This window comes from Lonchura striata, chromosome 6 (genome assembly GCF_046129695.1).
Source record: "Lonchura striata isolate bLonStr1 chromosome 6, bLonStr1.mat, whole genome shotgun sequence".
NCBI lineage: Eukaryota > Metazoa > Chordata > Aves > Passeriformes > Estrildidae > Lonchura > Lonchura striata.
In genome coordinates this window covers 65,699,525-65,716,774 of record NC_134608.1, presented here as the reverse complement: position 1 = coordinate 65,716,774, position 17,250 = coordinate 65,699,525, and the positions used below count along the sequence as shown (strand labels likewise).

The 17,250-nt window shown below is 50.6% G+C and overlaps 1 protein-coding gene across 1 annotated transcript in view; it reads right to left on the bottom strand.

Annotated features, from left to right (window-relative positions):
* LOC144246555 (uncharacterized) overlaps positions 1–17,250 on the bottom strand; it is a 196,701-nt gene that overhangs the window by 57,618 nt on the left and 121,833 nt on the right. Inside the window, exon 4 of the mRNA XM_077784465.1 lies at positions 9,841–10,472. Within this exon, the coding sequence (XP_077640591.1) occupies positions 9,841–10,472 (632 nt within the window). The remainder of the gene's footprint in view (positions 1–9,840; positions 10,473–17,250) is intronic.

Here is a 17,250-nt window from a genome sequence, read left to right as displayed (position 1 = left end):
GGGACCATGGCCAAAATAAGAATTAGCCACCGAGCCCAGCCGGGCTCACAGAACTATCTGCAGCCCTGGGCAGATATTGACTCTGCCAGTGCTGCCATCCTCCCTCCAGTGAGAGAAAAGGACACAGGGCAGGCACACAGAGGAGCAACATGGACACACCAAGGGCAGGGAAGGGGAAGTTGAGTCTCAGAATGGAGGGATGAGTGGATGCCTTGATCTTGGGGCTGAAATCCTCTGCTGAAGCTATGGAGAAGGATTTCATTGATACATCAGACACTCCTTTTCCCTATAAGGCATTGAAAAGTATGGGGAGATGACTTGTTCAGCAAAGGCCTCCATGCTAAAGTGAGCAAATGTTGCAGTAGGTGTGATCCCATGAGAAGTTTGAACAGAGAAAGAGAGAAGAGTGATGAGACCCTGTGCCCTCAGGAAGAGGAAGACCTCTGTTCCCAGAGATGAAGATGATTTCAGAAATAGGTGAAAAGAACTTTTGCTATTAAACAGCTCATATTTTAAGTAATATCCCATAACATTGGCTATAAAGACAGCTGTGGGAAAAGCTGTGGAAAAATGGGAGGGACTTCACAATTACAGATTTTCCTGGGCATCTGCTATTCATGGAAATTAAAAGCCATGAGATAACTGTTTTCTTGTGGAGAAGTCTCCATAACATTAACAAGAGGAACTTTTCTCCCTTTTAGCTGACAATTTAGGTTTGATCTCTTTACACTGTCAGGTTGTACGAAGAGGGGAAGTGTTCTGAAAGTTTTGTCCTGATTCTTTTTACCCTTTCTTTTATTTACTGTTAATAAACTTTTCTTTAGAAATTTAAATGTTTATTTTAAAGTTCTGAGCCTACTTTGCCTTTCTCCTAATCCTATCTCACAGCAGAAAATGAGTAAGTATATTCTAGCGAGTGCACTGGTAATTAGCCAACACTGAATCCACCACACTAATTAATGCATTGGCCAAGAAATCTCAAATTGGCAAACCAAAACCACTACAGAAACTTCCTGTCATGGTTTGACACTGGCACAATGCCAGTGCCCCCATGAAAATGTGATCCCTACCTTGAATGCTGTGAAGTGGAACCTAGAATAGAGCAAAGCAGGCCCAAGCTTAATAACAGGGAAAAAACTTTATTAAACTACTACTACAAAAGAAAAGAGAAAACTAAAGAAGGGGGGAAAAAAACCACACAAAGATCCAAATGAAAACCTTGCAAAACATTCCTCCCCCCACCACCCAACTCCAACAAACCACAGTGAGACACAATCTGGACCCCAATCAGGTTTCCACCCTCCAAACAACCGATACTCAGTCCATCGAGGGAACAGAGTCTCCCCTGTACCACAGACCCCCCAAGAAACACAGCTTCACATCCTGTGTTTCCATGTCACACATGGCACCGCCCGGAGAAAAAGTTTGCCATGGTGACCCTTCTCCTTTCCATGCACAGTGCTCTCACCACCAATGCATGGATGGTCACTGCCTTTAGGATTTTTTCCTTTCAAGGATGCCCTGCCAAGAGGGGAGAAAACAACAGTTCAGTTTTTCATTGTTTGGGACCACAGTCCCCCCCATTTTCCCCTGGGGCCGAGGGCTCAAGAACAGAGATCTTCTTCTCTTCTCTTTCCTTTTCAGGGCAAGGGGGCACCACCACAAACCCCCTAACCTTTTCTCTGTTCACTCCAATTTTGTCTTTTTCCCAGCTGAAGCAGGTCTCTTGACTCACTGGCATCCTCCCAAAACACAGTCCCTCTTGAAGGAGAAGATTTGGTTCAGGTTGTGGCTAACATGGAAAAGTCCAGCCAAAAGCCACTCCTTGTCCCCCTCCCATCCAGAATTCCTCCTTCCAACATCCCAGGGTCCAAGGTGTCCCTCTTCCTCTCTTTCAAACCGAGGAGGGGAAAGGAAAATTCACAAAGCTTTCATTTCTCAAGGAAGGGTTAAAAGTCTGAACTCCCAGGGATGGCTCGATGCCCTGACATCCAGGAACTCCCACACAACTGGGCACCTTGGAGCTCCCCCCGCTCCTCCTTCCATGTGGTGGAATTGCTGGCAGGACAGGATCGCCGCCGTCTCTTTCTCTCTCCCCCTCAGGAGAGAAACCGGGGGGGGGGGGGGGGGGGGGAATGGAGACATCCCAGATTTCTTCCACCCTTCCATCTGCAGGGGCCAGCCTGGTTCCAGTCCTTTCACCACCCTTGGGGCTTTCGGCCTACCTTTCTCAGGCCATGGGGCTTCCCCTCCCCCACCCAGCTTGTGGCTGGGCAGGGGAGGTTTGCACTGCACGCTGACCGGAACCAAAGAGAGCGAGTTCCCCTGGGAATTCTGCTTTCAACCCCTCTGTGTTCTCAGAGGCGTGTCTACTTTCAATTGGTCAATATCTAAATTGACCTCTTCCTTCCGGAGAAGATTCTCTTTCCGTGTCAAACCACGACAATTAGTAATAAAACAGTTATTTAAAAAATAAAATAAAAATTAAAATAATAAAATAATAATAAAATAAAAATAAAAAAAATATCAGAGTAATCAAAATCTGGACAACGACATTTAGGCCACCACAAGGCGATAAAAAGAAACAAATTTTGGATGCCTGGATGTTTTTGGGCACTGTGAAAAATGCCAGTTCTGGTTCTTTAAAATCTTTTAAAAATTACCGATTCAAACAAGTTAATTAGTAATAGAATAGGTATAAAAATAGCAATAAATAGGAGCAATAAAAATTTGGACAATGAGAGTCAGAGCACCACGAGATGATAAAAAATGAAGAATTTCGGACATCCAGGAGTTTTTGGGCACTGTGAAAACACTGATCAGTTGTTTCTGAAATGTTAAAAGTTTATTGAAAATATAAAAAAAAAAAATAAATAATAAGAAAAAAAAATAATAATAAAATAAAATTTAAAAATAAAATCAGAGTAATAAAAATGTGGACAGCGAGGGTCCGGCACCACAACCCAATGAAAAACAAAGAGTTTCGGACATCTGCGAGTTTTTGGGCACTGTGGAAAATAACAATCAGCTATTTTTTAAATTTTAAAAGTTTATTAGTAATAAAATAGTTAATAAAAATAAAAATACAATAGTAACAAAAAATAATAAAATAATAAATAAAATCAGAGTAACAAAAATGTGGACAATGAGGATGAGGACAACATGAGACAATAAAAAATTAAGAATTTTGGACATCCAGGAGTTCTTGGGCACTGTGAAAAATGCCACTCGCTAGTTTTTAAAATGTTAAAAAATTATTGATTCAAAAAGTTAATTAGTAATAAAATAGTTATAAAAATAGCAATGAAATTGGAGCAATAAGAATCTGGACAATGAGGGTCAGGACGATGACAAGACAATAAAAAGTGAAGAATTTCGGACATCTGGATGTTTTTGGGCACTGTGGAAAATGCCAGTCAGTCAGTTTTTAAAATTGTAAAAGTTTATTAGTAATAAAACAGTTATTAAAAAACAGCAATTAAATCAGAGCAATAACAATGTGGACAATGAGGTCAGGACAGTGACAAGACAATAAAAAGCGAGGGATTACGGACGTCCGGATGGTTCGGGCACTGAGCTGCCAAAACCACGCCTTGAACAAGGAATAACCCTAAAAGCAGCAGCCTGTTGCATATTCATCGATCTCATGCATGATGCATCAATCCTGTCCAGCCACAGAGCCCGGAGCAGTGGCAGCCTCTTCTCAATCCCGCGGCGCCCACAGGGCTGAGCGGGGCACAGAGAGTGAATTTCCTTTAATCAGGGAGCCCTTGTGGCAGCACATTGCTCTGCCTCCCAGCATTTTCCACAGAGGAGCACAGAGGGAAACGAAAGAGAAATCAATTTCTGTTTCTGCTCCTTGTTTTAGCATGTGGAACGTGTTTGGAGAATTGTTTACCAATTTGTTACCCAAATTGTTGCTGGGTTGGGTTCTGGTGAGGATCGTTTGAGCCTGGGGCCAATCCAACCCACCTGGGGCTGGAATCTCAGAGAGGGTCACGAGTTGTGAGGAGTTAGATTTGGGAGTTAGAAAAAGCAGGTTTGTAGTTTTAGTGTCTCCTTTAAACAGTATATTAATAGAAAAAGTGGGTTTGTAATTTAGTATCTCCTTTAAATAGTATATTAATAGAAAAAGCAGGTTTGTAGTTTTAGTATCTCCTTTAAACAGTATATTAATGTATATTAGTATAGTTCTAATAAGGAAACCATTCATCCTTCTGAGCTGGAGTCAGGCATCATCATTTCTTCCCCCCGGCTCGCCTGCATTTACAATGAGCCGTAAATTCTTTTTCTCTGGAAGATTTCGGTGTCCTGCGGCTGCCGTCCCGGTGCAAGTACCTCATTCCTTTCTTCCCACTCACAGAGTTTCTATTTTAACCACAAAAGCTCCATTTTAACCACAAATCTACATTTACCCTACCATTAAAATGCTAATACAGCACTACTAATCAATGTAACATAATACAAATCCTATTCAATTTAATACTTGCAAAAGCCAACCATAAAATATGCATTTTTCACAGAGGACATCCCGAAGCTGCTGCAGGGACAGCGATGTCACTGCTGTGATGTCATCGGGGACGGTTGTCGCTGTCGAGGCAGGACGGGAATGAGAAGACTGACTCAGAAGGCTGTTGAGAGTAAAACTCCAATTTACTCAAAATACACCGTTCTATACAGAGCTCCGTGACGACCAATTCCATTGGTCCTGAAGTGAAAACAACCCACCCCATTGGTGCAGAGTGCTTGATGCACAGTGATAGAACTTAACTATAAACAATGTGAACAACAAGAGAGATAAAGAATTATTTACATTCTTCTCCTACTCTTTCCCAGGCTTCTGCCTGGATAGAAACTCTCCATTTCTCTCTTTGACTGAATCTGAGACCCACATTTTCCCCTTTTTGTTTAAAGAAAGAGTCAGTGTTTGTCTCCTTTCTGTGAGGCCTCTTGCAGAAAAGAGGACAAACACAACTCCGAGGTTCACTCGTTGATAATTCAAAACCTCATTGGATGTTGGCTCAGAACGGTCAAAGAGCTTCCAAACTTAAAATTTTCAAGGAATCAGTTACCAACTCTAAGATAATAACAACTCATTGTCAGACTGCCAAAGGACTGGCAGTCCAACTTGTCAAAACCCATTTCCCAGTGTGAGCATGACATGAGAGAAAAGAAGGTACTTACAACACGTGCACATACCCAAATTAGGCAAATTTGAATTTGGCAAGATGAATAACATCTGTTTACCACAGCTGCAAAACCTTTAGGCCTCTGGGATTTGTCCCAGACAGTAAGGTGCAGCAGGTGAAGCCTTGGTTGGCATTCATCAGAATTGCTTTTGCAAGGTGTGTGCACTTGATAGAAGAATCATGCAAGGCTTTGCCTATGCAGTCATGTCCTCAATGGTCAGCTTGAGTGATTAAATTGAACTAAGGTCCAAATTGCATCCTCAAAGCTTTCAAAACAATTGAATTAAATTGACCCAATTCAGAAAGGACCAAATTCAAAACACTTGAGAGACCTCTGAAATGCCATGAAATCTCTGAAATGCCATGGCCACAGCCCTTAATTCAATCAGTTGGGCTGAGGTTGATTCGTGGCTTTCCAGTACTTTGAGCTGTCAGTGAAAACACAGCTCTTTCTGCCTTTTTTTTTTTTTTTTTTTTTTTCCTGAAGAGTCAGTGGTGGGCTCTAGGACCCAGCGATGCTTGGCAAGGCGGGGGACCCGGCCCCGTGGGCAGGGCCAAGTGCCCCAAATCCGGCCAGGGGGGCAGGGAGCCCAGGCTCTCTGCTGAGCCAAGATTCACCTGGCTCGGCCCCCAGCTTCTCTTTGGTATTTCCTGGGGCCCCTGAATTTGGGGTCCCTGGGACACTCCAAGACCATCAATAAATGAGTGACCTCTCCCAACCTTATACTTCAGGGCATGCTCCCAACAGACCGCAAGAAAACCAGCAATCCCTCTGAGTTTCTGCCCTTCCCCCACCCCGCCTAGCCACGGGTCTTCCCACAGCTTCTCGGCATCCCGCTTCACAGGACCCGCAGGGTGCGAGAAAGGGGTGTTTCCCCAGGAATATAAAATTCCACCCAAGCCCACCCAGTACAACGGGCTGCTCCTCTTTCCCAGTGTGTCTGCGCTGCTGCGGAATGCAATTCCTCGCTACACAGCTCCCTGATTTGCGTCCCCATCCCCTCATTCCCACCTCCGGGACCAGCAGCAGTGGTGCTGCTGGGGACAAGGCTGGTGCCCCCTTCCGCCGCCTCTCCCTTGGAGGGGCAGAGCTCGGTACAGTCTGGAGGGAGCAAAGGGAGTGACGGGGTGGGTTCAGGCTCTGCAAACAAACAGGCTGGACTCAATGTCCAGCATGAGGGTCTCAGCCGCTGGATCGCAGGGCAGAGTCGCTGCTGATAAGCCAGCTTCAGGGGGCACGGTGGCAGGAGCTGCAGCGCCCTGTGGGCACCCCTCACACGCAGTGAGTGGCATGGGCAGTGTGGCCGTGTCTCCCGGCGGCAGTGGCTGCAGCACTTCTGCCGATTCCGAGGTCGGCGGCAGTGGCAGCGCTCTTGGTACTTGCAGTTGCAATGCAGAAGGCAGCACGGGCACTGGAGCTGCAGCGGGCAGTGCCGTGGCTGAGGTGGTTTCTCCCAAGAGTGACGTTGGCGGTCCCAGGCTGGGCAGAGGCGAGGCTGCTGCTGCTGCTGGAGCAGTGGTGGGCAGGATGGTGAAGCCCGCTGTCAGCAGGGGCAGTGGCATGGCAGGCATGGCATGAAAGGCAGGCACCACCCCCGGCATGGGAGTCCGTCCCACAGTGGGCAGGGTGGAGAATAACATGGCTGTCCCGCCCAAGACGTGCTGTTGGACAACTGATGCCGGCACCGTAAATTAAATCAAAGCAGCCGGTTCGCACGGCATGCAGAGGGCCGGACCGGGAGTCAAAGCATGTCCTGCTGGCACAAATCGAAATCCCCGCAGGTGGCGGTGAGTGTCCCAGGGGATGGACCAAAGGCTGCAGTGGCGTCTGTGCAGGCTCCATCAGCGAAGGAGTCGGGAGGGAGGCAACCCCCACTCCGTGATGTGTGACAGGCAGCGCTGGCCCCCCGCAAATGCAGTTTGGAAAGCGGGGCGCTGTGGGTCCTGCCAGTCTGAGGCTGCCCCGTGCAGTCCATGCAACGCCGGGTGTGCTGAAGCTGATAGTTGTGGCCAAGGCACCCTGGCTGCCTCCTGAAGGGCGGGTGATATCACTGGCACCACTCTCTGGGCAGGGTGTGCCTGCGCAGCCAGCCGCCGTGCGGGCTGCGGCATGGTTCATGTCCGGAATCCCGAAATGTTCCGGTCAGAATCGCTGCCTGTGTCCAAGGCTATGTCAATGCCCACTCAGACTGGAGCCAATTCAGATGCCGTAGCATCCCCTTTGCACATTTGTGCCATGAGACAGTGTCCCAAGTTGAGCCAGACCTTATGATCAAAGGGGGACGTAGGATTCGCAGAAAATACCCGGTCCCGAGCCCAACTCAAGAGTCTGACCATGTCTTCCTCAGAGAGCCAAGCTCCCACAAGAGGGATACAGGCTTGCCAGGCAGTCAAGACAACTCGCTCGACTGCAGATGGCTGGTTTCCCATTGTTAGAAAACCTTTCCCTAGCAGATGTCAACTTCAAGAGTCCAACAGTCTGCTCTTTCAGGGAAAACCCGTCCCATGCAGTTCCGGCCTCTAAGAGCAGGCCCGCAGTCCAAACAGGACAAGCCTTCTCTGGAAGGCATGCAGTTTCAGCATCACCTTTCATTAAGAAGGCAAAGGTGTCTGAGCACAGCCTCCAGGCTCTTGGCGTGGAACCACGCCAGCAGGAGACCCCCTGCAAGATGCCAGGTTTGGGTCTGCAACCGAGGGTGCAATTCCACGTCAGGTCACCATACCCTGTCCCTTCAGGGTAATGTGCCATATCATGTTGGGGTCACCACATGTTGCTCTCGAGGAAGAATGGGAATGAGAAGACTGAGTCAGAAGGCTGCCGAGAGTAAAACTCCGATTTATTCAAAATACACCGTTCTTCTATACAGAGCTCCATTAGGACCAATTCCATTGGTCCTGAAATGAAAACAACCACACCATTGGTGCAGAGCGCTTGAAGCACAGCGATAGAACTTAACTATAAACAATGTGAACAACAAGAGAGATAAAGAATTATTTACATTCTTCTCCAACTCTTTCCCAGGCTTCTGCCTGGATAGAAACTCTCCGTTTCTCTCTTTGACTGAATCTGAGACCCACAGAGTAGCAATGGAGTGATGTAACTACAACCAATGGGGTAAGGGGAAGGGGTGGTTTGCATGGGGGAACCAATGGGAAACCAAGGAACACAGAGCTTTCTAGAACAGAGGGATAGAGCAAACAATGACTGACAGGAAGTGGGGGAGGATACAACACTTGATAGACAGAAAGGAGGGGGTGGGAATCTTATGTAGTAGTTGTTTCCCATAGCAACCCTGAACAGTTCTTCCCCTACCCGCCTCCCACACCCAAGATTGTGAAAAGTCCTTTTCTCCCAGCTCGTGCGGCCAGAGAAGGAGTTGAGATGCGGAGTTTTGCTTCTCAGGGCCATTTATTTTCCCTTGTCTCTAACACGCTTTGTCCCCTCTGCTGAGCTCTGTCTGGCAGCTCGGTCTGTGGCAGTCTCCCTGCCCTCAGGGCGCTATGTGCCTTTTACACTAAAAACTACCTCTACTGTGTTTACAGTAACGTGCCAATATCTATCATTTATGTTGGACAGTGTGTCTCTACCTTCAACCAATAGAAAAGTGTCACTATCACAGCAAGACATGGAGGGCAAGAAGAAGAAGAAGGTCAGGACACGCCCAAATCCCTCCATCTTATTCCCTTGAACCCCCTATTTTAAAACCCCAAAATTCTACTTTTCCACCCTGTGTTAATTCACCTACCACCCTACTCAAACCCTTGTTGCTTGTAATTCCTCTTCCCAAGTTGGAAATTTTCTCCATGGGCTAAAACCAAAGCCACCGGTGTCCTTGACACCGTGCCAAGGCCTCCAACCCCCTGCCAAGGGCTTGAGTCATCCAGGACAGCCAGAGGGATGTCCTGGACTCCAACACCCCCCAGTTACTGAGCACCGGGAAACCCCTGTGCATTGATCCCCCCATCACTGAGCACTGCGACAGGGGCCGGGTCCCACCTTGTGCACCAACCCCCTCAAACACCGGGCCCGGACCCACCTTTGTGCCCCCCACCAATCACGGGGGTTCTGCCCCCTCCCCTTTGATCCCCCAGAGCCGTGGAACCCCCTGGAAACAGCGCCAGGACTGGGGACACCCAGGCGCTGAGAGGTCACAAGGGGGTTGAACTGCACGGGGGGGGCTCCCTTACGACTCAGTCGTATCCCCCACCATTGTCAGCAAGGACTCCCACTGTCACCAGGAACCCCCCAGTTTACCTGGACCCCCTCCCTTCACTGCCTCTCCCCGTGCTCTGACCCACCAAAGTGCTGGGACCCCCCAAGCCATGAGCCCCCCACAGTGCACCAGGACCCACCACTCAACTCCCACCCCCAATCTATGGGAACCCACCCAAATCACAGCAGCACAAGAAGAAGCCAACACCTTCCCCACACCCAGCATGGATCACCAGGACCAAGGATCAGCAGGATCAGGAGGGCTCTGCACAACAGGGCTCACTGAGGATCATCCAGCTCGGATCCTCCCATGGGGAATGGAGCTGGAACAGCGCACCAACCTCTTCCCTCACTCCAAGCTCTTCCCTAACTCCAGGCACTCACAGAGCTTCCTTTATTGGTGCCTCCGTTGGTGCTGGGTCAAGTTTGAGCCCGTGGAGAAGCTCTTCCCACACTCCCCACACTCGTAGGGCCTCTCCCCGGTGTGGATGCGCCGGTGCACAATGAGGTGGGAGTTGTGCTTGAAGCCCTTCCCGCAATCAGGGCAGCGGTAGGGCCTCTCCTCTGTGTGAATCCGTTCATGTACAAGGAGATGGGAACTGGTCCGAAACCTCTTCCCACACTGGGAACACTCGTAGGGCTTCTCCCCAGTGTGGATGCGCTGGTGTGTTCTCAGTGCAGAGTGGCACTCAAAGCTCTTCCCACATTCCAAGCACTCATAGGGCCGTTCCCCGGTGTGGGTCACCTGGTGCTGAATCAGGTCAGAGCTTTCTCTGAAGCTCTTTCCACATTGCCCACACTCATAGGGCCTCTCCCCAGTGTGGATCCTCTTGTGATGCCGGATCAGGGAGGAGCTCTGGCTGAATCCCTGCCCACACTCTCCACACTCATAGGGTTGTTCCCCAATGTGGATCCTCTGGTGATGGACCAGGTGAGAGCGCTGGATGAAACACTTCCCACACTCCCCACACTTGTAGGGCCGATCCCCAGTGTGGATCCTCTGGTGCTGGATCAGGGTGGAGCTCCGGTTGAAACCCTTCCCACATTCCAAGCACTTGTGGGGCTTCTCCCTGCCATGAGGCTTCTCCACCAGCTCCCAGCTCTGTCTGGATCTCCGCCTGCCTTCCTGGCTCAGGGGGCTCTTTCCTCCCCGCAGCTCCCTGGGCTGGGTTTGCAGCTCCTCCTCCTGCAGCATCTCAGGGGCTTTTCCTCCTCCTCCATCCAGCCACGCCCAGGGAATGAAAAATCCTGGTTTGAGGGAAAAACAAGAGGAGAGCACCTTGGACTGGAGGTTCCTCCTTGCCCAAGTTCATCTCAGGAAATCATTGGGAATCTTGCGTCTGTAAGAACCTCCAAAGCACCAAGATTCAGCCCAAAAATTCCATAAACTTCCAAGACACAGATCAAAAACTCCCCAAACATAACAAGTCAGAAAAAACCTCCTCCAAAACATAAAGATTCAGCTGCCACATACAACCAAAGCACCAACATTTGTCCCAAGAAAGCTCAGAAACACCAAGCTTCACCCCCTGAAAATCATGAATCCCCCTCCACAGTCACCTGTGCATGTGGGGGGAGCAGCATTCCTGGGGCTGGGGGGAGGCTGCAGACACAGGGAGGGGTGGAACCTTCTGCTGCTTCCTCTTTCTGCTCCTCCTCCTCCTCCTTTTGTGTCTCTACTCTTCCTCACACTCTTGTTCCTCCTTCTCCTGCACAATCCCACCCTCTCCTGCCATGTCCATCATTCCACCATTTTGTTCCTCAAGCCTGCTTCTCCTTCCCTTCTCCTCCTGCCCCCAGGCCCAGCACCCACTGCCGGCTCCCTCTTCCCCCCACACCCACAGCATCCCAGCGCAGGGGCAGGGATGGAGCTGGGGCAGGTCGGGCTGGGGCAGCGCTGGGCTCTCGGCCGCTCCCGCCCGCACTCGGTCCCCACTGCAGCCGCTCCCACCAGGACAGCGCGGGGGGGCCCGGCCTTGGCGCTGCCCCACTCCCACCTCCCCAAATTCCCCTCGCGGGGCCATGGGGCCGAGGGGGGGCGCAGGTGGGTCCAGGTGGGGAACGCGGGGAGCTGCGAGTCTGCCTGGCAACTGGTGAGTCATCAGCGCCGCGGGCTCTGATTGGCTGAGCTCTGCCCGAGCCCTGGGGCTGCAGCACAGAGGGGACACCCTGCTCCAGGGGGGATGTCCCACAAACGGGGGACCCCATGGAAGGAACAACAGGAAAGTGTCTTTACAAACAGATGCTCTGAATCTGCTCGGAGATAGGGCCAGGCAACTTTTTTATGTAAGGAAGTGACAGGAGAAGACATCGGTTTCAGAAAATTTTATTAATTGATGACACAGACTGCTGCTCAGCCAAGGTCCTGCTTAATTCATGAACTTCCAGAGGATTAAAGACTTAACAGAGCCATGAATATCATCTGCTATACAAAAGCAGGGAGCATATTAAGGTGGGTATGTAGTAGGTGGATTGGGAAGTCTAGCTCTAAAGTACTTCAGCCAATGGGGAAAGCAGAGGGAGATATGGCCAGGAGAACTAGGATGAAAAGGAGGGCTGTGTCCTCCAACAACTGGAGAGATCCCATCGGGAATGTCCCATGGCCTCTCCCATTTTTAGGAATGAAATTACTTTTACAGGACTCCTCTGTCTGCTTTGTGGACACAATCCTCTAGTGATATCAATTTTCCCGCACACTCTGGGGCTCATCCCGAATTCCTTCCACCATCCGGGGCGGCGGGCAGGGAGTGCAGCTGAAGGTGCCTCACCCACTTTGGGTGATCGGCTCCCTTGGCTGGCAGCGGCACCGGGGATTGATTGGGGACCCGGGAGTGACCAGGAGACAGACGAGTGACACATCAGGGGGTCTGGGAAGAGTCAGCAGGGAGAGAGCACTGAAAATCTCATCAGTGAGTGCCCTGGGATCCTCGGGGAGTGAACATGGCAGGGCACCCATGGAGGGGAGAAAAGGGAAAGCCAGGGAGGAGTCCTGGCCAAAGGGATGATGATCCCAAAATGTCTCTGAAGGGTCCCTTGGGAGAATGCTGAGGTAGTTTGCACATTCCCCCAGAGGTAATTAAGGACATGGACACCCAGAGAGGCAAAAAGGGAAAGCCAAGGAGGGGTCCTGGCCAAAGGGATGATGATCCCAAAATGTCTCTGAAGGGTTCCTTGTGAGAATGTTGAGATAGTTTGCACATTCCCCCAGAGGTAATTAAGGACATGGACACCCAGAGAGGCAATAAGGGAAATGGAGAAGGCATTTGGAACCAAGGGAATGGAGGGTGTTGGTGTGCTGGGAAGGGATCAGGTGAAGGGGAGTGTGCAGCAATATCATTACAGCAAGAAGCAGCAGGAGGAATCTATGTGGTAATAAAAAGGATGAGGGAAAAGAGGAGAAAGAGAAAAATACTCAGGTTTGGGATGATTTTAATCAGGGTCTTATTCTCGAAATTTGCCAGCTGATCCAGATCCTTTCCATCCCCGGTTTCCAGGAGAGGAAAAGCAGGAGGTCAGGATGCCAGGGGTTTCTCTGCGCTGGCAGCGGCAGCACCGGGCGCAGAGGTGCGGCACCGGGAGCACGGGCTGGGGCCTGTGGGGAGCTGCGGGGCCGGGCCGGGGCTGTGGGGCAGCCGGGGCTCAGCGCCGGGCGCTGCCTGACCCCACCAGCCCCGGGCAGGGCCGGCAGTGGCCCCCGGCCCCCAGGAGGCTGCGGGACGCCCCGGCCGCTGCCCGGCCCCGGGGAGCTGCCGGCCCTGCCCGCCGGGGGGGCCGCCTTTGGACACTGCGGCAGGACAGGCACCGGCTCTGCCACACGGGCTGGGCAGGGACCCTGAGCACAACGGGGAACACAAAGGAACAGCTGGGAAATGCAGAGTGCACATGAAGGATCAGGATTTGCTGTTCAGGATTTGCTTTGGGTCCCTGCAGAAAGGAAAGGTTTTGCAGAAAGCTCAGCAGCTCTCACAGGATGAGCACCCACGGGCAGTGACCGGGGCTGCAGGAGTGGCACAAGAAGCCCTGCAGCACTTGGGCACAAAGGCACAGCAGCTGAAGGCAAGAAGGGATGAGCAAAAGGCCAAGCTGAAGGCAAAGGCCACGGCAGAGTTCCCACAGCCCCTGAGGGATCAACCCCAGGGCCCAAGGGGGCCCCAGCACCCAGGGGATGACGGGGTCGGCCACAAGCACCTGGCAGAGGCATTGCCCTCCTGGCCAGGGCAGAGCCCACCCAAACAGCCCCTGGGAAGGAGTCAGGGCTCCAGCTGCAGCCCACAAGGACACTGCAAGCACAGACAGCAGCACCCTCAGCAGGAGCAAGTCCAGCCCTGCATGGACATGGATTGGCAGGGCTCTCTGAGCTCCCATCCCACCGGGGACCCACCACACTGGAGCCCTGGAGAACGCTCAGTCTTTGTCTGAAAATGGAGAAAATGTGTTTGTGGATGGCTCTTCAGGGGCAGCAGAAGGGAAAAGAGTTCCACGACACGCTGTTATTGAGGAAAGGGAATCTGACAAAGCGCAGGTTACCCCCATGGTCAGCTCAACCGGCACAGCTGTGTGTGCTTGTAAGAGCCTGGCACTGAAATGCCCTGAGCAGGAAGGCTTCAATATCTTCTGGTGACACCATCTCACATAACAGGGGGGCAAAAGCAATTCTGACTGCTCAGCAACCACTGGATCACTTATTAAGGTATTTCCAAAAGAAATCATTTCAATAAAGGCATTGTGGAAGAAACAGACTCAGAGAACAGCACTCATTTTCCAGGAAAGATCATCCAGGGGCTTATGGCAGCTTTAGGAATACAATGGGACCTCCATAACCCCTGGCACCCCCAGAGCTCAGGATGGGTACAAAGAATGAATGGGGAAAGAAAGAAACACCTTTGGAAGCTGGGGATAGAAACCAAGATGCCATGGGTACGGCTTTTGCCATTGGTTTGGGTAAGAAGAAGAGCGAGAGCCAGGGCAGATACTTGATTCTCTCCCTTGCAATTGATCTCGGGAATTCCTTACCCTGGTTATTTTCCACCTAGTGCAGGGTGGAGATAAGGGATGCACATTTAAAGCAGTCTGTGGCCAGAATCCTGTCTCTGGTGCAATCTCTCCCCCAGGAAGCTGGGCTGGCACAGAGCCTGCCTTGGCACTTTGCTGTTGCCAACATCCAAGCAGGACATGGGCTCTGCCTGAGGAGTGCAAAGCAGCACCACTGGTGGCCAAGTGGCGTGGCCCATGCCAAGGGGCCCCGAGGCCAGAAACAGCCGCCAGCACAGCTGAACACGGGGGGACCCCTCAGCCTGGGCTCCAGGTCTCTGCAGCCCCGGAGATTTGCACTTCCCGCCTGCAGCAGGAGGATGGGAGGCCCCCCTGAGCCTGCACTGAAGGCAGCGCAGCAGCAGCCAGGGCTCCACAGCGGGGCAAGGCCCTGGGCCTGCCCACACCTCCTCTGCTGAAATCCTCGGCCTGGCCACCCTCCCTGGGCAGCTCCAGCCACCGGGGCCAGCCCTTGCTGCCACTGCTGCAGCTTCAGTGCTCGCTGGGCCTGCACTGCCACAGCTGCTGGGGAGACACCGGGACAATTCCACTCACTTACACTCACACTGCATTAGCTGGGTTGGTGGAAAATGTAGCAAGTTTCATTTAAAAAAAAATTATTTCTCTACTCAGGCTTGGTTTGCCTTTGCCTTGGGGAAAGAAATTTTAAAGGTTTTGTTAAGGGCTGTTACACCACTCCGTGGAGATGAGTTTAACATCTCAACACACTGGGAATACCCCAAAAGATACCCACAAAACATCAGTGCCCAGCAGCAAACAGCAACCAGCACCTACCCCAGACACTGCCCCTGGCAGAGTTAGAGGCACCTGGTCTGCAAAAGGCTGAGAAGGAAATCCAGGAGTTCGAACCTAATTAACATCAGAGGCAAAGAAATCTGGGTCCAGTAGGAAACCAAATACTAAAAACTACACAACTTGGAAGCAATGAACATTAAACCAATGGATTTAGATTAGTTCAGACTGTATAAATTTAGGAAAATCTAGTAAAACTCACATGTCATGGGATAATTTTCTCTGCACAGCCGGCCTATGTGTGAATGAAATGATTTCTGTTGCACATCTTTGCCAGAACCAAGGAATGCCTTGACTCTCTAGCACTAAAGATATTGTTGGAAATTTTTTTTCCCTGCAGTTTCAGAGACAAGATTACACTATGAGAATAACTTTCCGTAATAATTGTCCTGGCTTGTAAGATAAGCATGTATTCTATCTGCGGTCTTTTGGAGGTTGGGCAGTTTTCTTATCTCTTCCAAGAACAATGTCTCCCTCTGGGGAGATATCTTCTGTTCATGGACCATTGAATGACTCACTGCATGACCGGTAAAGTTACATCATCCCAGTGTGAGATGCTCCACCCAGAGGGAGGAGCCAAGCACCCCTACCTGCATAAAATCTGCACTTTTTGGGACACTGAGCAGCTATTAGCTGGATTCCCAGAAAAGCAGCTCTTTTCTCTGCTGGATTCCCAGAGGAAGACCAAGCCCAACTACTACCAGACCTTCAAAGAAAACTCCACCCTTCTAGAGATCACCAATCCGGCAGCATTTCATCTGCCACTCCAGGAAAAACAGCCACCATTTAACTGGACTACTGCCAACACCCTAACTCCTCAGGGTGTTAGGTTTCTGACTCTATCACTAGTTTTGTTTGTACTAATTACATTTTTATTATTATTATTTTTATTTAGTTTTTCTCCTAATAAGGAACTGTTATTCCCATTCCCATATCTTTACCTAAGAGCTGTTTTTGAAATTGTGGTAATTCGGAGAGAGGGAGTTTACCTTTTCCATTTCACAAGAGGCTTTTGCCTTCCTTCACAGACTCCTGCCTTTCCAAACCAAGACAGAGCCCTTGGACAATCTTCCACCCCTGTACCTGAATTCTCCTCCCCAGGCTCAGGCCCCTGTGCCTGCACCAGCGGGGCACCCGCCTCAGCCTGCACAGGCACAGGCACCGCCGTGTAACACACAGCCCTCGGCTCCGGTGCTGCCGGACCCATCAGGTCCCTCCCAGCCCCACCTGCACCACAACAGGCAGACGATCCCGGGCACACACCTCCCCCTGGGAAAACTGCTTATCCTCCAGCTAGCAGAACACGGTGCAAGACACGGAGAGAAAACCATGACGATAGTGAGGAGGAAGGGAACAGACCCAGTCTTTACCCTCTAAGGGAACTACCAACTGCTCCCGGAGTCATTGGGTACGTAAATGTGCCGATCAATATGGGAGATGTAAGAGCTTTCAGCAAGGAAATGCAGAAATTAATGGATAATCCTCTAGGGGTGGCAGAGAGGCTGGATGAATTTTTGGGGAACATCATCTATTCATATGATGACATCTGCGCCATTCTAAGGTCGTTATTCAACGCCGAGGAACAGGACATGATACGGCAGGCTGCAATAAATGATTGAGAACACAGGAATCCCCAAGGAGGGAGTGGCACGAGAGAAAGCCTGAACAGAGACCATCATAGAACACCCAGGCAGAGAAGGATCAGTCTAAAATGATAGGGCTAAGGAACATGGTAATACAGGGAATTTGGGGGACGGTACCAAAGGGACAGAACATTAGTAAAGCATTGGGGGAATGCCAGGGGAGGGATGAAATACCCACCAAATGGCTGGAGAGGCCGAGAAAGAGCCCCCAAATGTATTCGGATATCGACCCTAATTCACCTGTTGGGGCTATTCTGTTTAAAACACAATTTGTTGCTAAATCATGGGAGGACATATGGAAAAAGCTAGAAAAAATAGAAACTTGTCAAGAGAAAAGCCTCCAAGAATTGTTAAGGGAGAC